A 25,052-nucleotide genomic window follows, 5' to 3' on the forward strand; every position below is an offset into this window, starting at 1 on the left:
CTTTAAATAACTGAGGAGAAAGTGCTGCCTTTGTAATGACATCTGCAAATGGTTAGACTTGCTAGTCTTCTCGGATAAGGACGATAAACCGTAGGCCCTGTCTCACAACCCTTGTTCGTAAACAATTCAGGGGGACGTTAAAGAACCCACTCACTGATCGCAAAGAGTGGGGGACGTAGTTCCCGGTGTTGTGGTCTGGTCTTTGTGTGTATACTCTCATGGTTGGGTGGGTAAATGCTCGGAGATATTAGCTACATCAGCTACTCTAAAATCCGAGGGTAAATAAAGATATGATGATTGTGAGCTCACGCTTTGTCAAAGAAACCTGTAGATTTTCTTTAAAAACTAAATCCGAATTTGAGGCGATTACGGCCTTCAGAGCAGATATCCACCGAAATGAACCGTTGGGTGCCCCAGATTGCTACGTTCTGTGATGGGTTAGCAAAACACGCGCCATTTCAGTTCTCAACCAATGAGAAACAAAACCAAAATCAATCGCAACTTGCTCGCCCGCGTTTTCCCGCGCTTGGCGCCGGTTACATGTATTTGCTTCGAGCTCTGATTGGTTCATTGTGCTGTTTACCTCTGCTGTGATTGGCCAGAGTAATTACTTTGGTTTGGGTTTTACGACACTGAATTAAAAAAACTGCTCTGTGAGCAAATAACAGTTTAAATCAAAACGCTTGCATGTATTACCATGATTTGCGCAAATAAACGCTCAAGAGCGAGTTACAAACTCGCCATGTTCATAACTATAACATAGGCTAACATAAATATGTTATGTAAACTGAGCAACAAAAGCAAAAAAGAAAAAAAAAAAAAAAGAAATAAATAAATAAACTGATTTACAGATTAGGAAAACAAGAACATCCGATACCAAATGTATTATAAAGTGCACGGGTTAAAAGGATTCCCTTCGATGTGAAAAACTCTACCATAATTTTACTTTATAACCAAATGTTTCATGTCCGTCTTGAGACGACATTCTCGTCTTGGACGCTTTTCCGTCTACAACATGATTGCGGCAAATTTCAGGCATTGGAAAATGCTGGCGAGAACATTCACCTCTTTCATAAGTGTACACACGAATACATTTTTGTGATCAACAGAGGTCAAAGTTTACAATCAATGAAGTCATACTCCCCAGAAACAATTAACACCTCTTCTAGACCCAATTTATACTCCCCAGACCCCACGAGAGGCCGCGTTCATACCCGACGCTTGGGGTCTTGCTCCAACGATTTTAAAGGTGCAGGTGGAAGGGAGGAGGGGGGAGGGGGAGGAAGGTAAAGACATCCCAACATTACGTCACATCAAATTTTAATTTTGTTTCTAGCACGTTACATCACTATCACACGTGTCACACTACGACAGAACCATAACACGAAGTAGTACTTTAGACAGTGAAGCCGCCGTATTGCTTCAAAGGCGATCCTCGCTTATTGTCATGCTAAGCGGCTCCTCTGCTGTCCAAAATACACTTACCATCGTTTTCATCTAAGCGTGGCGTCGTCAAGAAAAGGTATGAGCTAATTTGGTGAAAAAAAAGGGCACGTTTTCTCAGCAAACATTTAAAAGTCTGATTGTACGTTCGGCGCATTTTCGCAACTCTAACTGTCGACCAGCAAACAGTTACTTGCGCAAAATATTTTTTTGCAACGAGTTCAATTGATATGAACGCTGAAAGATTAACATTAGCCAAGGGCACGTACAGTTTTAGTCAAACTTCAGTTACAAACAACTTACTAAAACACCAAAGCTCGCGCAACGGCCGGTCAAACTTTTAACCATTAAATGAAAAAAAAAATGTATGTTATGTTTGTCACCAAATTAAGTCATGTTTTTTAGTGACGTGGCCACGCTCATTTGTTAAGGATGGTAGTTACATTACTAATTCATTCACTGGCCTGATGAGTTTTTTCTTTTTTTCTTTTTTTTTTTCAAACATTCCCAGTCCAAATAAATGGACTTTAATCGAGTCATTCCACCCACTTTAGGGATACTGCGCCCGCAAGTTGGACGCGGCAGAATGCGGGGCTTGAGACATGTTCGAAGACACATTGCTGTGAAAGTTTGCAAACTGCTGATTGCTATGATAGTAGTCTCCGGTTGCCTTCCCGGCGGCATGATCACCGCCTGGCATATAACCAAACTGATTCGACGACGATCCAGCGGTCTGTGAAGCACTAGAATACGCATGCGCACCATGCACCACTGGGCCTTGGGTCTGTGCATGTTGCGACTGCGCACCGTAAAGGTACTGATCGTTGCGGTGCTTTGGGTACTTCTTTTGTTTATAATGGGGCTTGTTGTTGCCAGCACCTTGTTGCATGGGGCCACGAGGTGTCTGCTGGTTTTGCACCTGGGAGTTATACCCGCCCATATGCACCTGCTTGCCCTGGTACCCAGGCATTGACCGAGGTCCCCGCCACGTGGAATGATGCTGATTGGGCATGAAAGGCGACGTCTGGTGCAGAGAAATGGCCGGCTGCTGCTGCTGTTGCTGTTGCTGTTGTGTTTGCCCAGGACTGTTCCTGTCCATGGAGCTACGCTCAGAAAAACCTGGGTTTTCTTGCATCACTGGCGGGACTTGAGCCGAGTGATATGCCTGAAAGTTTCATAACGCCTATTAAACATTTTGAACAGCGGATGAAAGACTTAATCTCGTAGCTCAGTCGACAGACCACGGTTGATCTAATCCGGAGGTCGTGGGTTCTCTGATTCACCATTTGAGACATTTCACTCTTTGACCCCTAATATCAAAGAACAAATTCTCCTATCTTGAACCCATACTTTTCTTACAAAAGTACTGGGGAGAAGTTATTAAAATACCAAGAAAATTCACCTCGGGTGATCATATACTAAATTCTCATGACGTCAGGGGTTGAATAAGCATTGATAATACAAGAAGAAATTTGATGCTGATCACTTTACGGCTTAAAGGGTTAAAAGCTTTGCCAGATGTGACAAACAGCAGCCATGATACTAGATTGAGGTTCCGAAATTACTGTCGAAATTAGCAGCCTTTTGCCTTCGTCGTTTTCGGGTAGTCGCGGCTTCCAACTTGCTGGAAAAAGTAAGGGCGTGTTTACACGTGAAACTCGTCCGGTGAGAGTATCATACCGGTATGACATGAGATTTTATTCCACGTATACGTGAAGGGATACTTCATGTGTACCGACGTGATATTGACGCCATTTTGAATTGGATGCTGAAGACTACGCATGCGCTACCCGTTCCAGACTCCGGGGAGGTGGGATTTGATGCCGGAAAGAACAGTCGTACCGCGTTTACATGACATAGAGAGATTTAGCTTCGCGTTTACGGCTAACGCCAAACGGGAAACGTCAAGCCGCTGTTTGTTCTAAAATGCATAAACTTCTCGTACTCACTTCTCTCTTTTTCGTGTTTGCTCGATAGCTGTCGCCGACTGAGTGGAGATAAACTTAAACCAAAAAAGCTTCATTGTTTTCCATCAAAGAGAAAATTTCAGCCTGGCGTTTGCCGTAAACGCGATGCTAAATCTCTCTAATAAATTGAAATGAGTTCTTGTACCGGAATGACAATCTTTCTCCGGTACAGTTATCGGGGTGAACGTACACCGGTATGACTTGCTCCGGTATGAGATTTTGTCCTGATTTCATGTAAGCGAACACAGAGCCACAAGAGCGAAACGAAGTGAACTCGTACCGGAATGAAAGTCGCGCCGGTATCATGTAAACACCCCCTAAGGTACACGGGCTAATCTAAAAAACACGCATAGTTCATATACTGACACAAACATGCAGTCACACTAGTAAACACACCAATTTACCTGCATTTGCTGTGCTTGGTATATCATTTGCGGTACTGAAGGGGGTAGCTGCTGACCCATTGACACAGCGGGGTGGGGTTGCATGTGTTCCTGGGAAGGCATCGGGTATACTTGAGGATAGTACATCATCTGTTGGTTTGCCCATTGCTGGTGAAGCTGCACATGGTACTAAAAACACAATGGTACAACAATAAAATGACAGACTCATTTACAGGCTTAAAATATACCATCACATTTATTCCATTGCACATGCCACACATTGACATTCAAATCCTAGCAGTATGCAGGATGTTTGATCCATGAACCTAGTTAATGGCCTTAGCTCCCACGAGTCTCCTGTAGCTCAGTGGTAGAGCATCCGAACTAGTAATTCGGAAGGTCTTAGGTTCGACTCCTGATAGGAGCACTCGGATATCCTTTTTCCGAGTTTGCCAGTGCCATTCTCATGATTATTTCGCTACGTAACTTTATGACACGTTTACATGTAGCACAACGCGAAAACAATACTAAACTGGGAAATTACGTACCTGAAATCCAAGATTGAAAAAATATCGAAGCGTGTTTGGATCTGAAATAGAAACAGGCATCTCAGTTTTCCAGATAATTTTTAACTTTAAATTGACCAATATAACGATTATAAATTACACTAAACGCATCAACAATCATTGACTCGTGGTGTGCGACTGAAGAAGGCAATCTTTTCCTTGGGTTGTGCATCAATAGAATTCTCCGTTATCAAGGTAATTTTTAATTTTAATGTAAGCCAGGTAAGGAAATTCCATTGACAATATTGTAAAGAACATCTTAAAAGTGAGAATGATTATTCTAGAAAGTGACGCAGGCATACTCGGAAAAAAGAAATCCGAGTGCTCCTATCAGGAGTCGAACCTAAGACCTTCCGATTACTAGTTCGGATGCTCTACCACTGAGCTACAGGAGACTCGTGGGAGCTAAGGCCATTAAACTAGGTTCATGGGACAAACATCCTGCATACTGCTAGGATTTGAATGTCGAACGTGTGGTATATGAAAGAAATGTGATGGTATATTTCCAGCCTGGTGAATGAATGAGAATGATGATTATTCCAGAAAGTGACGCAGGCATACTCGGAAAAAAGAACCTAGTTTAATGGCCTTAGCTCCCACGAGTCTCCTGTAGCTCAGAGGTAGAGCATCCGAACTAGTAATCGGAAGGTCTTAGGTTCGACTCCTGATAGGAGCACTCGGATTTCTTTTTTCCGAGTATGCCTGCGTCACTGTCTAGAATAATCACCATTCTCATTCATTCACCAGGCTGGAAATATACCATCACATTTCTTTCATATCTTAAAAGTGGTTAAACGGCCAAGTTTGAAAGTCGTCCCTTTAAGCCGGCGACACACTTGGCGATTTTATACGCCGATCGCAGCGATCGGCGAAAATCGCCAGGTGTGCCCGGTGCAGCGATTGCGATTTTCGCCGATCGCTGCGATCGGCGCATAAAATCGCCGATATCTGGCATGTGATATCGGCGATTAAATTCGCCGGCATTCGCCAAGGGTGCCCGTTCCCGCGATTTTCTACGCTCATCACTGCGAATCGCCAGTAAAGTCAACCCATCAGGTTGGGCAATTTTATCACAATGACTTTTCGAAACTGCCACATCCTCGCGATCGGCGAAAAAAATCGCCAAGTGTGTCCGCAATAATCGGGGGCGAAAATCAAGCGATTTCGTTGGCGATCAAATTCGCCGCGATCGGCGTATAAAAACGCCAGATGTGTCGCCGGCTTTAAGGATACAGTTCTGCTAAGTCTGAGAATTTGACGGATGTTTGTTATAGACGGGAGACGGACAAAACGTCTGTATTGACATTTCCTGAATTTACAGAACTGCGACTTCATAAGGACAAGACTCCCAAACTTGGCCATTTAACCAATGTTAAGATGCTCTTTACAGCAGTATCAAAGACTGAGAATTTTACAGACAGCCTCGCCGCTCGTTTTCGCGGCTCTGCGGAACTGTGTCTCCGCTAACACAAGACTGTCAATTTAAGGTGCTTTCTACAGCAGTGTCAAGGGAGTTTCATTTCCTGGCCTACGTAAAAATTTAAAATTATTCCGATAAAGGTGGTCTATGCGGGGCGTGCAAGAAAGAACGTACCCTCTGGGAGATCTGAACCATCACTTTCCATGGATATTCCTTGAGGCATGCGTGGATGACTGGTCATGTTTGGCAACTGTGTATACATGACAGGAAGGAATGGCAGTTGGTATGTAGCCTGGTGCTGGGAAACTGTGGGGGAGGTAGAGGGTGCAGGCTTGGCCCCTTCACCGCTCTGGTTGTCGGTATCATCTTGGGGGGAGGAGGTGGAGTGGTTTTGTTGCTTAGGGGTTGCGCTGTTGTTGGGAACGGAGGTTTTCGTTGTTGCAACTTCATCTTCAGACGTGTTCTTGTTGGGTTTGTTAGTCTGAAAAACAACGAAATAAAGTTAAAGCAGATGCAGATGAACCACTTTCATAAATGTTAACAACTACAAACAATATGCCAATTTATTATTCTATTATGTCAACGAGTCTTTTGTAGAAATAACAACATGTCACTATTATGCCATTTCACCAAATAAGGTCAAGAGAACGCGCAAAATATAAGACCGTAATACACTGTAGTGTCCCAGTTTGACCGGTTTACAACAGAGCGAATACGGACAACGACATTTCACTGGCTTTCTGTGTTGTTTACGTCATTCGCACGCCCCATATACTGATGGACAGATGATGCCGGGTGTATTTCAACACTCTTACCAGAAAAGAGAAGCCAAATATAACAAACTCTTTTTGTAGTGGAATAATAAATCTCTTATTCAATGGTTTTACATATAACACACGCGGACATTTTGCTCATTGCTCGTATTTTTCCTCGCCCCGAAAACTACTACGCAATTCGCAAAATATCCGCGCGTATTACATGTAAAACCATCGAATACGATTATTATATCTATCACATACCATCAGTGTTTGTCGTAAATCACTAGCTTTTTTTTGTAAAAATGGTTTAGCCTATCTATCACGTAACATTTGAATGCAGATTATCAGTGTATGTCATAAATCACTATTTCATGTACCATACGTGCTCAGAAAATAGTAGAGCTGAAAAGTTTTGGGGGTGTTTATCTGTATTATAGATAGAAGGGGGAAATTTGTGTTTTCAACCAGCACATCTTTTTTAATGAGCAATTGGCCAAGCTATAGCATTAGAGCGGTTTTCAATCGATTGTCGTACAACTAAAATCAAAGGAAAACCAATCACAACAGGTGTAAACAGCGCAATGAACCAATCGGCGCCAAGCGCGGGAAAACACGTGCGAGCAAGGCACGGTTGGTTTTGGTTTTACATCTTATTGGTTGAGAAAGTGGCGCGAGTTTTATCAACCAATCACAGAGCGTAGTAATGCAAAACCAAAGCAAAAACGCAATAAATGAATTGCTTTCGACACTCAATTGAAAACCGCTCTACAATGTATGTACCATTTTACACTCTTAGGAGTTAGAGGGTTAAGCACAACAATACAGGGAAGGAATTGTACATGCAGGCTTTAATTTTAGTAAACAAATAACAGATTACACAAACAGTGTCTGGAGAAAACAAACAAATTAAAGTACTTACAGCTGAACCGGGAATGGATGGATTCTCTTGCTGCACAGTTTCTGAAGTTGGAGCTGGTTTCATCACAACTGAAACTGTCCAAAGGAAAATTAAACACATCCACTTATTAACCGGCTTCACTTTGCATGGCACATGTAAACACGCAACAAAAGTATAAATTATTCTTACAATGTTACATAGTGAATCAAACTTTCAATACAAGTCATTTCTTTGAATTGCAATACCTAGTGTTGGAGGAGCAAGGATTTCTCTTTTCCCATCTTTACCACCTAAATCTTTTGCTGTGTTCACGAGCACCTTGATTTCTCCACTTTCATTGAGAGGTTCTGCAAATGTAACAGTCTTTTTCCCTGGAGAAGATGAGGCAGAACTCTCTCCCACAAGCTCTGGTTTCAAGTTTGGAGTATCATCCTTTCTCAGCAGCTTTACATCATCCTTGTTTGTTTCCACTTGATCCTCAGTTTCAGAAGCCTGCTGTGGTTTGCTGTTGAAGTTGGTCATACGTATGACACCCCTCATACCTTGCTTCACCGTAGGTAACTTTTCTGTCTTCTTAACTTCTGCTGCTTCAAGCTCTTTCGCGTTATTCTCTGGACCTTTTTCCTGTGCTTTCGGTTCTTTTCTTTCAGGTGTGTCCTTTGACCAAGCAGTTCTTACTTCAGCCACATCAACAAATTTAACCTCCTCAGTATTAGGTTTTTGCACAGTGGCTTTGAGCTCACTAGAAGAACTTGTTACTGGTTGCTTCATTTCGTTTAACAAAGCTCCTTTTGAGAGATCCACCTTGTCTTTCACTACATCCTTTTCTGGTAACAGCGTCGGTTTAACAGCCTCACTCTGCTCCATCTTACCGCTTTCCAAAGCAACAGGGTTACTGCTTGTTTCTGGAGCCTTCACCTCCATCTTCTTTGAAGCATCTCCTATCTTGTTTACAGCTTCAATGTTCTGAGAAGCTGGTGCTTTGAGCTCTTTCGTCGGTGGTCTTTCTTTTCTAGTTTCCTGTTCCTTCTCGTCTACTTTGGTGCTGTTTGGCTGGTAGTTTGTTGGTGAAGTTGCTACACTAGGTGGTTTGTTATCTGTTGCTACAGTGGCTTGGTTCAATTCCTTGGCCACTGCTGGCGTTGGCTTTGCTTGAGTGTTTTTCAAACGACTCCAAAACTCAGCAGGGCTCTGATCTGGCGCAGCTTCAGTTGAAGACTGAGGCTTCTCTTCTGTCTGTTGCGTCTGCAAAAATTACAGTTAAATTAAAAAATAAATAAATAAATGGATGACTTTATTTAAGTGTTGAAGTATTTATCACTGTAGTGCTAATTGGGGACACTATAACTCAGTGAAAGAAATACACAAACTCAACAAAACACTAGTGCAAGGCAAACCAGTTGGCTATTTACAAAGCGTGGCCTTGGATTTGAAAACAGGGCTACCGTGAAACAAATCCAAGTGCTCAGCATGAGATTTGAAACAGAGCGGCATATCATGCCATCTTCAAACCAGAACAACTATACAAGCAACTGTAAGTTCAATGTGTTCCATTGCTAGTGCAAATTTTAGAAAGGAAAAGCTCCCCACTGTTGCCGATCTGAAGTCTATGTAAATACACAGTGTTGTAATCATAACTCACTGGTAAAGCTGGAAATGCTGAAGGATCTTTTTCTTGCAATTCTGCCAGCTTAGCTTGTTCCTACATGGGCAAAATGATACAAGTTACCTAACATACAGGAAGGACTGTCTTATATACTCCACAACCTGCAGACAGGTACATGACTTTGTATATTGTAATCATCAGTGGCTGATCCAGCTGTCTTGACCAATAGTAAAGGGAGTCTGGGAGTTGGGGAAGAAATGGCATTTTAAGTTTTAGAATAGAAAAAATTTGTGGCCTGCAAAAGCTTTATAAAGTTCACAAAGTAACACATTTGAAAATCGTCCATCTCCCCCCCACCCCACCCCCCCCCCCGCCTGCCCATCCCCCCACTGCAAAAGTAAGTTAAAAAAAAATTGGAGGGTTCCTAATATGTCTCCAAATCTGTGCTCCTCTCAAAGAAAGGACCCCTTGACTTTCAGTAGCTGGTAAGTCAATGCAGATACAGAGGCAGAAGAGCGTTTTGAAATGTGGAGGGGGGAGGGGGGGCTCATCTTACACCCAGCCAAGCGACAGGAGTTTTGTTGAAAGCTTCGCACATTGTCTGTATATTTGTAACCTGACGTTCTACAGGTAGCGCAGTTCTTACTGCATCAAACGTTTTACAACATATTATTTCGCCAAGTGCGATGCTGGTAAAACAATTTGTGAAAAGATCAAGAGATTGAATATTTTGCCAATTTTTATGCTGCACTAGCGACAATTTCGGCTATGTGATAGTATGTGTGAAAAACAGCAAGAGAGAAAGAGAGTAAACTACAAACTAGTAAAATGTTCATCACAGCTAACAAAACAGCACATCCTTTTTTATTTATTTTTATTTTATTAAGGGGACAATTCACCTAAACGCCATTTTTCCACCACTTGACATGGCTTTAATGGAAATAATTTATCTCATTTACATTTCAAGCAATCCAAAAACGCTACCATCATCCCGTGAATCTGTGTTGTGGGGTATTTTGTGAATTTTTGGGTGATTTTTGGGTACATTTGGGAGGAGCAGTTTTTTTTTAAGAAGGATTGGTTAAATTAAGAGAAATAAGAAATATTGAAGATTTAATGAAGTTTTAAAATTAGAATTTGTAGTTAATAATTAATAGACGGACACCAAGTTAGTCCACTAACAACCTGGGGTGCTCTTACGTGGGTATCAACTGTCTGTTGGTGTTCCAAAAATCATTTTCTTTCTTCTATCCCTTCTTAAAATCTCTTTAAATTTCATTCAAATTTAGGTAAATTGCTCCCTTAAACCACATATTGATCGACTGACAGAACACTTGTAATTTAAATTGATACTAAAAACATAACTCACTGCCATTAGCTTTGCCTCTTCATCCTCTCTCTGTAACTGTCGATCATCACGCCCTCGAGGGTGACGTCCCCTTCCCCTGCCTCGCCCAAACTTGTCACGTGGCCCTGCACCAGAACGTGGCCTTGAAAAAGAGTCATCCTAAATCATCCAAGTCAAGATTATTAATCATCATAGTTATGCAAATAAAAATCGTCAAAGGTAAGACATACATCACCAAAGTCATTGGTTTTATTTACAATTTGTGGCAAAAAAATTGAGAGTTGAAAATAGAAAAAGATAGTCCCCCCCTCCACCCCACATAAATGACAAGCACAGCTTACGTCTGCATAGAAGATGGTATTATGGTGTTAAGGACGGTGCCTACTATTGTTACAGCGCATACGTTCTGCGCATCTCGAGATACTCGGGTTTCCTATGGGTGGTGCCTACTAATACAGGAATATTTTTGTGCGGTTTAAAACTATGCGGAGAAAACAGAACTTGGCAAATGCTTTTGGTATCTCAAAAGAAAATTGGGGATAACCATGCATTTTTCAGAGATAATTAAGCTTCAATTTAGGAAAAAATCCCATACATTGCTTTATATTTTGGCGCTTTTTAGAGATATTATCGCTTAGTTATCTCTGAAAAATGCGTGGTTACCCCCAATTTTCTTTTTGGATTCCAATGGCCCTAACTTAGGTCTACTTACCCCACATAGTCATAAACTGCACAAAAATACTTCGGTATTAGTAGGCACCGTCCTTAAATTCAGAATACTAATGACTAAAAGAAGAATCAAAATGCTTAAATGTGTGTGCTAGACACATAGTGTACTCAGATTTAAACAAGAAATTCTGTTATAAAGAGGGCCCAGCCTGGCCATTCTCACCTTCAGTTGTCAATCAACGATAGAGCTTAAACAACTCACAAAAAACAATCGGCTTTTTCTACGAACCTCGCTGATAAAATGGGCTTAGTTTTCTGAATAAATCCTGTTACATATTAAATCGCATTAGAAACTGATGTCTTATACTGCTGTGGTGATACTAGGAACTTTTGAGGCATAGTTTTTCAGAGGACGCTTGAGTCAACAAAGTACCACGACTGAACGGCGTCTAAATTTACATTTCACACCCACAAAGGTGTGAAAGGAAGGAGGCGCTTGCCCTTTTATAGTAACACTTCTTGTTTAAGACTCGAGCATCGCTTTAATGACCAGTCTTTGACAAAGGCCAGTTACCTTACATGAGGTACTGGCTTAATTTAAGGATGCAGCATGGACAATGAATGCCTGCCAATGCACTGACAACAGCAGTTACCTGGAAGCCCTTCCTAGCGCCTGCATCCTCGCCTTGCTCATCACCCTGAACAACAAACAAACAAACAATGAATGGTGAACTTATCTTCATTATAATACCATAAACTGCCACTTATAAACCCTGGGCTTATACAACTTTGTAAGGGGTTTTAGATGGGCTTATTTTAATGGAGGGGCTTATATCTGAGGGGGCTTATAACGCGAATAAAAAACCCGTCTCGAAATGTTTTTTAATTAAGCTTTAAAACGTCAATATTTGGAACAAAACTAAAACTAACAACACAAATGAAACTACAGGGGGGGGGGGGGGGGGGCTTATATATCATAGGATGTATTTTTTGGTTTACAGGTACATGGGCCTACAACCGGGAGGACCTATAAGTGGGGGATGGGGTGTTATACGCGGCAGTTTATAGTACTTTAAAAAGAATCACTTAATTTGTTTATTTTTTAATTACACCTTTTCACTCTCATGTCTCACCTTGTAGCCTCTTGGAGGTCTTCCTGGCATATTTCTTCTTCTTCCTCCACGCTTTCCATCACCTTTTTAAACAAAAGTTGAAATGAAAGCATTGAATGCTTGGAAGTAGTGGCTATGAGCAAATTAATATAAAATGATCAATCCTCCAAAATTACATGGAATAATCCAACAAGAATGAGCAGGATAACTGTTTTAATTTTCAAGACATTGACAACAAAGCACAGTTTTATTGCAGAAATGCTGGAGACAATAGACCATGAAATAATTATGTATATCGCAAGATGTCTGTTGACTACGGATGACGAATATTCAGTGCACCATGACCATATTTGGGCAGTGTAACAATGCGTTCAATAATAATAATAATAATAAATAATGTAGCTAACTTGAATGGCTGTAAACCAAATAAATAAATAAACAAGATGCCTATACTGGCATTTACGCGTGATGCTGATTCATTTATTCCAATTGTATGCTTCGCAGATTGATGAAACTATCCTTGCTAATGGAATAGTTTGAGTCACGATGATCGCGTTACTTTGTTTCCCTTGTAGTTGTACTGGAAATTCATTAGTGATTACGATAACGTAAGCTTATAAATGACCTCTTCTCAGTCTCATCGTGGTTCTACAACTGTCAAACAAAGCATGATTCCTTCGCCAGGAACTCTCCAATTTCCACCGTGTTAAATGTCGAGTGCTTCTTAGAAGTTATACTACCATGTCACACATCAGTGACGTCGTAAACAAAATTATGCAAATGTCTGGCGAAATGAACATTTATGGTGCAATCCAACCTGACTTGCACGTGATTCGAAGTTGCAGCCAATAAAAATCACACGATTTTTTTGGGTCGGGTACGGGATACGGGAGAGTTAAAAAAACAAGGCAATTTTTGACTCCCAAGAATACGAAAGGAATGCGCTACAGAATTTAAGACGCTGGCTGACTACGTCATCTGGAGTAATAAATAAATAAATACATACATGAATATAGATTTTAATAAACTACAATAACATAAAAGATCTACAAGTAATCATTGGCAAAAGTATTAAAAGTGCATTTTTCACCCACCATCACTACCAGGCTGTCCCCCTGTGCCTTCAGATTTCTTGTAGTAGCCTGATAGCTCCCTGTAATTTATGTCTGAGTAAAACAAAATCAAAACATTAATTTTATTCAAGTACATGTACACTGTACCACAAATGCTAGCAGCTACATGTACTGTAAGCTGCATTCATTACTTGCAATTTACCTTACACAAAAGGAAGCCAAGAAAGTTATGTATATTACAACCTTGGTTATCTGAACTTGTCTGGAGAAATAGTCCAGATGATCGAAAACATTAATATTAATGAACCATAGAGAAACATAAGGGGTGTAACCAGTATCTAATCATTGAACCGTCCTTGCATAAAACATAACTACAGTACGATATATAAACTATCAAAATAATGTTTGAGGAATCCTTCTTGATACTAAAGGTAGTTATTGTGTATTACAGTCAACTCCCTCGTTTATTGCGGTCACCCTAGGGCCTGGGAGTTAGTGTCCTTGATAGCGAGAGTCTGTAATAGTGGGAATTTATTTCAGTTGAACATCTCCAATTTATTTTTGCCGGGGATTTAACTGCTGTCCGTATTATCAGGGTGCCTGTAATAGCGATTACGACTGTATTACAATTAGCAACTGTATTTTGCAACAACAAGTAAGCTCTGCAAAATGTACAGCTGGAAAGTATTAAAAATAGTGACCTTAGTCCATGACTATGACAAATTAATATTTTATGAAAATATTGAGACCAAAGTCTGAATAACAGAGAAATCCAGATAGTCAAGGTTCAACTGCACACAGTTCAGTTACAACAGTAGTAAATTATTTTTCTAATTACACATACCTTGCGGGTTCTCTGAGGGCTTTAAATTTTCAAGGGAAATCACAAAGCTGAAAATAAAACCAAATATTGAAAAAAGATGAATAACAACCAAAATGAAAAACTTACCAAAAAAATCATTTTCAGAGAAATACAAAAGCAGGTATAGAATTTGTAACATGTTACTTGAATAAACTTATAGCCACATTTTTGATCTGCAAATTCACACACTTACCACTTGTTGTGAAGTTCTGGAACCCTTACCTGAATAAAAATTGAAACAAAAACAGGAACATGGTGAATTTGAAGCTAAGCTATTCCCTTGCAGGCCCGTAGTAGGGGGCGGGGAAGGGGTGGGCTTGTGGCCCCCCCCCCCTCCCCACCCAATCCCCAAAATTTTTGGAAGTTAAAAAACAATGTGCCAAAAAAATGTATAATTAAAACAAATTGATATGCATCAATCAGTCATGAATCAGTCTCGAAAGAGAAATTCTGAGTCCCCAGTTATAACATCCTCACTTATGAAAGACGGACAATACACTCCTATATAAAAATGATGGGACTAATCTGGGAACCCCTCTTCCAGCTCTTGAGCAAAGAAACTTGGCACTTGCTGCAACCACTACAACAAAAGACGTAGATGGCTGCCCTGTATTCTCCCTTTAGCTCTGCAGTTTATACGCTGATCAATATGTGGAAAGAAGCGTCTGAGAGTTGAGCAATATGTCCACCAAATACAATTAATCATAGCTATTAATCATAGCTATTACAAACCTACACAGATAATGAAACTCTAAATTATGTTGGAATACAATTTTGTCAACAGCACCAATGCAAAACAATGTGTGATGTATAAATTGAGTCATTTCAAATTATTTTGAACTTACTTCAATGTTTCCCTGGACAGGAAGGTTATACACAACAACAGCCTCGTATACTTTGTCTGCAATATCAGGCTGACCCAGCCACGCCTAAAAAACATGAAACAATAAAATTCTTATACTTGGCTTACAAGTTAATTTTGTATTTTTCTATCAGCACAAATTTACATGAGAGAGCCAGTTGAGCAAACTGCACAATCTAAACTGAGAAAATCTGACAGCTCTCATTTAAAAAAATTATTGTTTGGCTTTAAAATGGGATTTTCTGAGGTTAAAATCTTTAAAATGAACTAGCATGCATGTTGTGAGTAGTTCGACTCTTTCTTCATCAGTTTTGATGCAAGCCAATTGTCAAAGCATTGATGATTATCAAGCGGACAACATCATTAATTTTGATGTACAGGTGTAGCTGCCTTTTGCTTTCAGTTTCAAGATCAAGATACAAATTCTCTTGTCAGTGTTTTCCATACATTTCTGATAGTACAGGATGGGAGAAATTGTTTGTTAATCATTTCCATTATTCTCAAACACTGTATACTTAACAGTGCACATTAAATCAAGTGAGATACTGTGACATGAAACTGGATATCATACAGTCATTACTGGGGCTTAAAAAAAGAAATACATGTACTCACAAAGCACTTGTCACCGGGTTGATACTGAATGCTCGCTGCGTAAGACCGATCTTGGTGTTCTTGGCCTGAATAAGTGCAAATTAAATAAATGACGTCAAAATCTGACTTGAATTGTGTTTATTCAGTCAACAAAGCACTCAGACAGATTAAAAGAGGATATCAACATGGGGAGCAGGCATGCCGCAGTGGTCAGAGCACCCGCCTCCCACCAATGTGGCCCGGGTTAGATTCCCGGACTCGGCATCATGTGGGTTGAGTTTGTTTCTGGTTCTCATCTTTGCTCCAAGAGATTTATCTCCGGGTACTCCGGTTTTCCCCTGTCCTCAAAAACCAACACTTCTAAATTCCAATTCAATCTGTAAAGTGTCTCCAATTAGTGCTCCACGCTAAATACATTGACACTTAAAATAAAGTGTTTTATTTATTTATTTTATTTTATCAATAGCTTACCATTCTTAGAATCTTCCCAGACTTCCAGCTCAACATTGCGGTACATTTCACTATCCAGGGATCGTTTAGCTTGCCAACCATGCTTCTGATCTAAGCTAGGTTTCACAGTCTCATCTTTAATGTCTTCTTGTTCATATCCCCTGTTCTGCCGAGCAGATTTAGCTGAAAAATATTTTGTAACATAATTCAATAAGTTATGTGAATAACCTTTTAAACTGTACCTACAATGTACATGAACAGTTTAGCAGTGCGACATTTACTACTAGCAGGGGTTTCATTAAGGACCAGCCACCAGACAAATATTGACTGGTCATTTGTGAACACAACTTTGAACACTTATCTAAACAAATTAATGTTTCCAACAACAGAACATATCCAAGTTAACTATCCTATGCAGGTGCAATAACCTCTTGCCCAACAGCTCAAAATCTTAATGAAACAGTTGCTCATTGATCAAAATAATCAGTTTTACCTTTACTGGATCTGCCTCTCACGACTTCCGTCCAACCAGAATTGTCCTCATTGTCTTCTTTAAAAGAGTCGTCACCTCCAAGTCCATTCGGATAAAATGGCATCACGTTCAAATCATTTGGGGGATTTTGTTTGGAACCCTTCACTGAATTTTCTTTCTTGTCCAGCTCAGAGAACACCCTCTGGTATAGAATCTCATAGACCAATGCTGTTAAAAAAAAAAAAAAAATTCAAAACAAGGTTTATACTTGCCATGCTCACAACTTATATTTTTTCTTTTTGCTTTGTTAAGAAATTTCTCAATATTTCAATCATCACAATTGCATTAAACAGTATCTTGCAAAATCTCATCTGTATAGAAAGATGATGCTTTTCAAGATGCAAACTCCCAACCAAAGATAAATCTCCCAGTTCACAGAAAAAGCTTGAATTACATGTATTTACATTCAAAGTAAAGTCCTGTTTTCTCCCCAGTTATCGCAGATCACAAATGTTATCCTCAACACTGACATTTTCTGCTGCTAAATGCAACTAAAAATATGAGGCTCTAAGAGGAGGAGGGGGGAGGGGGGGGGGGGGGCAGGCAATTAATCTGCCCTGCTCTCCCTACACTTACATGTGAAATAATATTTAAAGTGCCACTATGATGAAATTCGCGTCTTTCTAATCTGAGTCATTTTAAAACATAAACAAGTAGTCTGTACGTGAAGAAGAATGCTGTTTACTATTTTCAAGTATCTCTTTTTGTTCCAGAGATATTCAAGTTTTTAAAATATGCAAATTAGCCAAGTGATGACGTCACAAACTCAACCGAATTTTGTTCAAATATTATAATAAAGATATCTCAGCCAATTTGTATCAGAAATGTTTGATTCTTTGCAGTGACATTGTTCTAGGTGCGCTCCATAATATGAGCTTATCAGTTTTGTTACCATTGCAACATACTGGGTTCCAGTCCTCCCTGATACTTAAGGCTTTGCTGGCCACCTTCGGCGTTCTATTTTGATTTTTGCCAATGGTGCCTCATATGCATTATCCAGCAAGCGTATAAATATGCTAGGTCGAGTTCGTGGCCTTGTTAAATGTTTTTCAAGCTGAAAATCACTAAAATATTGAAATCAGGTTGGAGGGGACTGGAAAAGAGTGAGTTGCCATGGGAACCGATTTTTTATAGCCTTAGGTGTATTGCCTTTAGAACTATTAGCCTGCCAGGTTTCAATGGTCTCTGCTGTAAATTGACTGAGATAGCCCTATTTATATACTTGATGTTATATTGAGTTGAGAATATGACGTCATCAGTCCTCTCATTTACATATTTCACACATTTTTCAAACGTGAATATCTCTGGAACCAATGCAGATATTTAGAAACGGTAAACGGCGTTTTTAATGTTTCCTAGAATTCTATGTGATAAACCTTAAAATTCAAGAGGTAAAAATTTGATCATAGTAGCACTTTAACAAATCGACGGCAGTTTTCTATGGTCTATACTCTTATAGACCATAAAATGACGTCAGAAAATGTTCAAAACCCAAGTCGAGTGGTTTCACCGTCAAGTTTTGGACATTTTATGGCGTCATTTTATGGTCTATGGAAAAAGTACGAGCAAAATTGGCTAATTTTTTTCGTTGAGAAAACGCGCGTGTTACATCTGACGTCATTTTTATTGTCTGTACTCTTATAGACAATAGCTACGAGCCAATCAGCACACAGGAATTTGGACAGTTATTGTAAAAAAGTACTTGCTTGTTGAATGTACAGTGTAATGATCAGTATAGATCCAGTACTGACTAAGAAGGGGCAGTGATGGGATTTGACTCCTTCTTTTGGTCTTTGGGAGGAGGCTTGGAAGTCAAACACCCCAGAAGTACTCACTCAGGTCCATCCCAGCCTCATACTTAAAAATGAGTGGGTGCTTAAAGGGAATATGTCAGCTGGAGCACATGGGCAGTAGAGGCTGGTTGAGACTAATTTGCATACAACTTGTCACGGGATTTTTGCTTTTCCACTAAATGCAAAGCTTTCAAAAATATCGCAACAAACAGCTTCTGTACGTGTAATTACTAAAGAACTTTTGTAAATAAAACACTCAGCTAACTTATCAAAGATGAATGCGATTCAAACAGATGAAAACAGCTTCCTGAACTCTCTGACGGTATTTGAAAGAGTTGGGCAATGATTTCAAACTGCTTCTCCATCAACATGCGCATGCACCTGGGGTGACATGGTCCCCTTAAATACTGCATTATATACCTTTTTCATAAATGCTGGCTGATTTGTCATTCTCCCATATGTTTATTGGCCCATATAACCTCGTTTAAGAATAAAAATTCTATTGAATTTTGCACATGTTAACAAGGCTTTAAGTCTAATAATCATGAAAACACAACTTACAAAAATAAGCCACCATTTGTGAATGAAAGGTCTACATGTACATACATGTACATCTAGACAAGAAAAACAATGTAAATCATAATTTGACACTTACACTGACAAAGAGCCGCATTCTTCTGGAATTGAATGTTGTACACAGCATCATAATGGTTTCCATTGGAATAGCAGAGGAGAATCTAACCATACAATAATAAATCAGTTAATGACCTTCTTATAAGCAGCCACCAAAAATGTCAAGCCTAGGTAGTTGTTGATAAGAGGTCAGACAATAGGGGTCCTAATGATAATCTATGCACAAATACATGCTATTAGCTGTGCCATTTATTTCAAAGGCTAGATTTATTAGTTTTTATTGCAAATTTGTAGTCATGGGAAAATGTTGTGGTTTAACATATGTACTTACGCACAAACTGCATATATTTTGTATCTTTTAATAAGTATCAGTCTGTAGTTTGTCTATCTCTTCAATAATCACAAACATACTTCATACTTTCCAACATTATATTCCAGGATGATTGCCTGACAAGTTACAGTTTGCTTAATAGAGATGTAAGACAGGGATTAAAGGCACTGATGGATGACAAATAAAAATGGTGGTTCATAGCCAATGCCTTGTGAAGGCTTCCTTAGTTAGTTAATTGTATTTTAGGGTGGAAAAGGGAGGACTGTGAATAAAACAAGGCATTTCCTTTGAAATGGAGGATGTGGTTAATCATTATCAGTTAATCAAGGTAATTATTATCAGTCAATCAAGTTTTCTTATGATAATAAATCTTTTTGTTCAGCCTGCACTGCAGATGAATTTAACTGCCCATAAACCCATCTGCGAGTCAGTGCTAAAATCCTTGCTCTAGACCACTGGTGAAGTACTGGGGCTATTTTAATGAAACATTTACACTTGTAACCAACAATCTGGGCTATAGTGATTACATGCACACAGAAAATGAGTTCAATAAACACTGCCAGAGATCTCTTGTTTTTTACTTTTCTTTGTGCTTCTTTTCATGTGTGCATGTCAAACTGAAGCCCCAATTTGTAACTACAAGACAGTGTAAAAGTTTTATTGACCCCTGGAGTATTGCTTTGCTGCAAAGATAGACGTTTCACAGTTGACTGAGACTAATTCTGATGCCAGAATATTGGCTATGTCACCTTGTCTTTGAAGTTATTGTCTGTCACCTTCGTTGGTTCAGCATTGATGTCTTGGTAGACAACAAAGTCTTTCCTGCAAGAGTAAACAAGCAAACTTGTAAACAATCTTGGGTTGAGACTGTTAATATATCTTATTTGCATAATTAACATTCCCATCTATTATTTTGTACACTGTGTGCACCCTTAAATAGAAGCTAGGATGGTCATAACTAAAGATTTTTCAGTGAAACCCTACAGTATGCACACGCAAACTTATTACAAATTTCTTTCCTTCTTTCTACAGAAAAGCTGTATGTACATTCACATTTGCCAGATGTTCAGCACTCGGTATATTTTTGTCCAGTTGAATAAGTGAAACTAAACATTCCATGTACTCCATTAAATACTTTTACCAGAGACCTGTCGCTTGGATGTGCTTGTTGTCAAATTCTGGCTTACAGCCTGGTCCACACTGTAATATACATGTAGCTACAGTAACACTGAACTTACTTGTACATCAGTGACAGAGCACTTATCTCCACCTGACCTGCCCATTCCTATATTTACAAGACAATATAACACAACTTAGTATATACTACACATTCAAGTGAATAGACTAAGTGCTTTTTGCACGCGCTGATTGGCTAACTCAGAGGCGATTAGCCAAGTACTATTTATAATAAGAAATCGCTTACCACGAATGAGCATCGCACAGCGAAATTTTTGCCAGTTTAATATCTCTCCGTATACTGGTATAATTATTGTCAAAAATAAAGTATTTTTTTGGTCCGCTAGTTATTCAGCTTGTGTGATATATAAAAACAACTATTCACTTCAGTGTCGGTGAAAGTGGTGGATATTTACTGAGCTGCAAAGCGGCAAGGTTATATCCACCACTATTCACCTCCATTTAGGTGAAAAATGGTTAGTTATTAACTTTTATCCAGTGTCTTAATTGTCTGAAAAATGCATAGGCGATACAGGGGTTTCAATAAGATTTTTATTTAACTAGGCAGCAGCCCCTAGAAGAGTAGAGGGGGGGTGTGTCAACTTAGTGGACACAAGGCCCTTCCCTCTAAGGGAGTCTGGGACTTCCCCAGAAAATTTTGAAATCTAAAAGATCGTAAATTACCATTCTCAGCATTGTGGAATAAATTTCAGTGATAAAAAAAATGAAAAAGCTAAATTGCTCACTAAAACATTTTTAAACACAGGGACTAAAAGAATGCTTAATTTCAACAAATTTCCAAAACCTACAGTGTACAAATTACTTGTAGTTGAACTTCAGTGTTTGAATTTAATGTATAACATTATATTGTTACATCATTTAACTTAAAAGTTCTTGTACCTTTGGGTTCTGAAGTCGAAACAAGTGATGATCAAATGGTCCTTCTAAGAACTAAAAAAAAAAAGAACAGACAAATAAAAAGAAAATCACAATTAAAATACAGCAACAGCAGCAACGAAAACGAACAACCAAACCAAAAAAGGGAGCTAATGTTTGCTACTAATTTAGGTCATGTCCTCGTTTCTCTGTCAAGTTCAAAATTATGTCAGTGCCAAACATGGAGAAGTATTGTGAAAGTGTGTGAAAAAATGCAGTGAAGTACTTCGCATTATTTCACACTAGATCTATAAAAAATATACTCATAAATACTGCACTGCATTTGACACTGACATTCAAGCTTGACAATGCTGTCATGAGGATGTTGAAACATTGTTTGTTACTAATTTGCCTAGTTTTTATTTTAAAATAAAAAATTAATGCTCAAAGAAAACAATGTAACTTGAATTGAAAATGACATTATTTTGCACAACTACCAGAACCCTCTTCGTTTTTCCTTCCTTACTTAAATTTTGTAACCCCAGTGAGGTTTAGACAACAATATCCCTAATTTGCAAGAAAAAACAACAAACTGAAGGATTCTGGTAGTTACAGTAAATGACCCTCGCCATCATGATCAAAGGCTCCTGTGAGCCAACTCGTGAATGCAGATGACACATAGTAATTGAAATTTAGACGGCTACGGAAACTTCCTCAAAAGCTAAAAGATTTTTTATATCTTTGCCCGATTATGTAACGAAAAATGACCATTCTTGTACTATTAAAATGATTGTCAAATTATTCTGTACAGATTGAATAAGCCGATTATTCTGATGCGCCGATTAAAAAAAATCACGTGTTTTTTTTTTATTCAAAGTTCATAGGAGCACGCCATGTGCAGCTACGTCATGCAAATTCGTGTCCCCGATAGTCCGGGGCTACTGGATTTCGCGATCGGGCTAATGGATTCTAACCATCACTTGCCCGATGGGCAAGTGAAGTTTTTTTGGGAATTAAAATTACAAAATTACTGTAGGGCAAGCCGATCTCACAAAGGGAAATATGTTCAACAAAGTATCGCATTACATATCATGCCCGACATAAATGCGTGAAATTTTTCCTTTGGAGTTCAGTCCACGCAATCCTCAAGTAAAAATAATGAACTATGACAAGCTCTTGCTAAATAAGAATTATTTATCGACCGCGTCCTTTTGCTTTCCCATAAATTACCAGTTGTAAATTTCGAAAATGAAACATTTTTCCCCTGTGAAACCTCTATGAAAGCTGACAAGATCTTAAAGTGTTCATTTCACCAGAAATTTGCATAATTTTGTTTACGACGTCAATTATGCGTGACATGGCACGTCCCGCTTTCGCGTGAAAACTGACAAATTAAATTATTTTTAATTAAATTATTTCTAAATTCAATTATTTTTAATTCTTAAAAGAAACCGCACTTTGTAGAAAAAAACGATAAAAACCTATAACTTTGCTCAGATTCAATGAAAAATTTCCATTCTTACACTGAAATGATTGTCAAATTATTCTCTACAGAATGAATGAGAGAATTCTGACGCGTCGTGAAAAAAAATTTTCACGTTTTTTTTTTTTCACTAATTGAGTTTACGACCCCGGACTTTCTGAAACAACTGAAAAAACTTGTAACTTTGCTCAGATTGAACGAAAAATCTCCATTCTTGCACTAAATGATCGTCAAATTATTCTCTACATATTGAATAAGAATTTCCTGATGCGCCGTGAACAATAAATGTTCGCATGTTTTTCCCACTAATTGAATTTGAAACTCACTCACTGCGCACGCCCGAAAGTTAACGACAAAACCGACCGACTGATCGACCAAGTCAAAAGCCAGCTATCGCTATAACTCGTTCATTGCGCATGCGCGCATTCACGAGTTAAAAATGGCCTATTAATGCAAATTCTGGAAATTTGCATGAACTTCATAGCATGTTGATTTCCCATAATGAGTTGTTGTTGTTGTTGTTGTTTTTTTTCATAATGAGGTATGCTGAGGTATGCTATGGAATTAAGGGAGCCAGACCGAAGTGGATAAATGGAGAGGACAGGGTGGGAGGGGGTGCAAAATTCCCCACCATACAATATAGGTACATTTAGGCAGAAAGCTGTCGCCAGACAAGATGCAAGTCATTCTCTATCAGTACACATTCAGTGTTCAAATGAAGAGGCAGTTTTCATAATTAATTACTGAGTGTACATGTATAACAGTGTTCCAGACAACTTTCAAAGACAAGATGTCAATTAAGAATTTTGAGGGGTCAGTAGCTCTCTACAAATCTTCTTAAGATTACCATGTCCAGTTTGTCGGGTCAAGAAGCCAGCTTTGTCGGGATTTTGACCGAAGACCCCTCTCTTATCTGGAACACTGTGTATGCATGTTATGGTATTTATTTACCGCTTCAAATTTATCTCTGTTTCGTCGCATGTAGTCTATGCAATCCTTGCGAACTTGAAGATGTTTGGCTTGGCAGTTGTAAACCTGGGAAAAAATATATTGATTTCAAAATTCCAGCAATAATATATAGCTGTAACAACTAATGAAGGGTCCTTAACAGTATCCATGATTATCGTATTAAAGGGTCACTACTTTGACCGATGCCTGCTGTTAAGGAATTGTGCACAATGGTCCTGAAAAGACGTGCATAGCTGCAATGTATTAATTATCGGTCCACAGTAATTTCACAGCGGTATGGAAATTTAAATAGTCGGTCACCACCAAAACTCCACAAAGAAGACAGTCTTGTCAGGGCGAAGACATGTCAACAACAGTACTGTACTAAAACGTAGTAACAAATAAGATAAGTAGAAGGACCTAGCTAGAGCAGTAAGCTTAATATTGGTTCGCGTGCGTATCAAACCGACACTTTCGATCGAAAGTTCGTTCGCTAACGCAAGCTTGAAGTAACTGTTTGTTGTAAAACAAAATATCAATTATAATAAAATCGAAACTTTTTAAATATAGATGACTAATTGTTAACGGGAGAGACGATCTGGGTCATGTGCAAGAGGGAGAGCCCATTTAGAACACGTCTCTAATAAAAAATAACAAAGTCATCTTGAATTGCCAAAATATAATTCACCACCGAGTCAACAGAAAAGAGACAACTTTACCTGCTCCGAAACCGCTCTAAAAAGACAAGAACCATCTTTAGCGATAGGTTTTCTGTACAGGTTCAAACGTGCCAAGAACTCATCCATTGCCGTTTCGGTAAAGTTGCCAGCGTTGCTGTTCGAACCATTGTTGGGAACCGGCTTTTTCTTGCGTTTGATGTTCGACGAAGGCATTTTTGTAGGGCAAGACTGTTGGCTTGCTACTTTGTAGAACGTTCTTTATCTAACGCTTGTCCCTCATGGTGTTGTTTGGGAGGAAAATGCGTTTCTTTACATGATTCGCGAATGAAATTATTTCATTTACCACCACGCGGGTCGGCCATTGCAGCGCAGAAAAGGCCGCGTTAATCGTATGTCAGCGGTTTGCTACCACAGTGAATGACGTCACTGAGCGCCAGTCCTTTTCGATCACGCCCCCGGAAGTCAACATCACAGTGGCGGACATGACAGGTTGCCCTCATGCAACAGATTATCAACTGAGATCACGCCGGGGCGATCTAAGGTGCATATTGACAAGTAATCATAAACGTCTTCGCTATGTCAGCCATCTGCG

At 39.2% G+C, this 25,052-nt stretch overlaps 1 protein-coding gene across 1 annotated transcript; it reads right to left on the bottom strand.

The window, feature by feature from the left end:
• Positions 1-1,303: 1,303 nt before the first annotated feature.
• LOC146471667 (uncharacterized) lies at positions 1,304-24,846 on the bottom strand. Its single transcript, XM_085120182.1, has 23 exons — positions 24,500-24,846; positions 23,784-23,867; positions 21,374-21,424; positions 20,536-20,582; positions 20,047-20,119; positions 18,989-19,070; positions 16,502-16,708; positions 16,030-16,191; positions 15,580-15,644; positions 14,951-15,034; positions 14,299-14,327; positions 14,088-14,134; positions 13,265-13,336; positions 12,192-12,253; positions 11,712-11,756; positions 10,411-10,548; positions 9,078-9,137; positions 7,681-8,680; positions 7,457-7,530; positions 5,954-6,260; positions 4,342-4,382; positions 3,815-3,982; positions 1,304-2,608 (listed from the first exon to the last, which is right to left on the bottom strand). Exons 1-23 carry the CDS (start codon positions 24,671-24,673, stop codon positions 1,994-1,996), a joined length of 3,687 nt encoding a protein of 1,228 aa, XP_084976308.1. The 5' UTR covers positions 24,674-24,846; the 3' UTR covers positions 1,304-1,993.
• Between the last annotated feature and the right edge of the window lie 206 nt (positions 24,847-25,052).

Source organism: Pavona decussata, unplaced genomic scaffold (assembly GCF_977016875.1).
Source record: "Pavona decussata unplaced genomic scaffold, jaPavDecu1.1 SCAFFOLD_102, whole genome shotgun sequence".
Classification (NCBI taxonomy): domain Eukaryota; kingdom Metazoa; phylum Cnidaria; class Anthozoa; order Scleractinia; family Agariciidae; genus Pavona; species Pavona decussata.

What these genes read in the sequence shown, in the direction of transcription:
- LOC146471667 (XM_085120182.1), bottom strand. Translation starts at nt 24,673, where the DNA reads ATGCCTTCGTCGAACATCAAACGCAAGAAAAAGCCGGTTCCCAACAAT. An exon ending in AACCCGGTGACAAGTGCTTT is followed by an intron (nt 15,035 to 15,579) that starts GTGAGTACATGT and finishes CATGTTTTTTAG; the next exon opens with GCGTGGCTGGGTCAGCCTGA. An exon ending in CCTTGCTCCTCCAACACTAG is followed by an intron (nt 7,531 to 7,680) that starts GTATTGCAATTC and finishes TCCTTTGGACAG; the next exon opens with TTTCAGTTGTGATGAAACCA.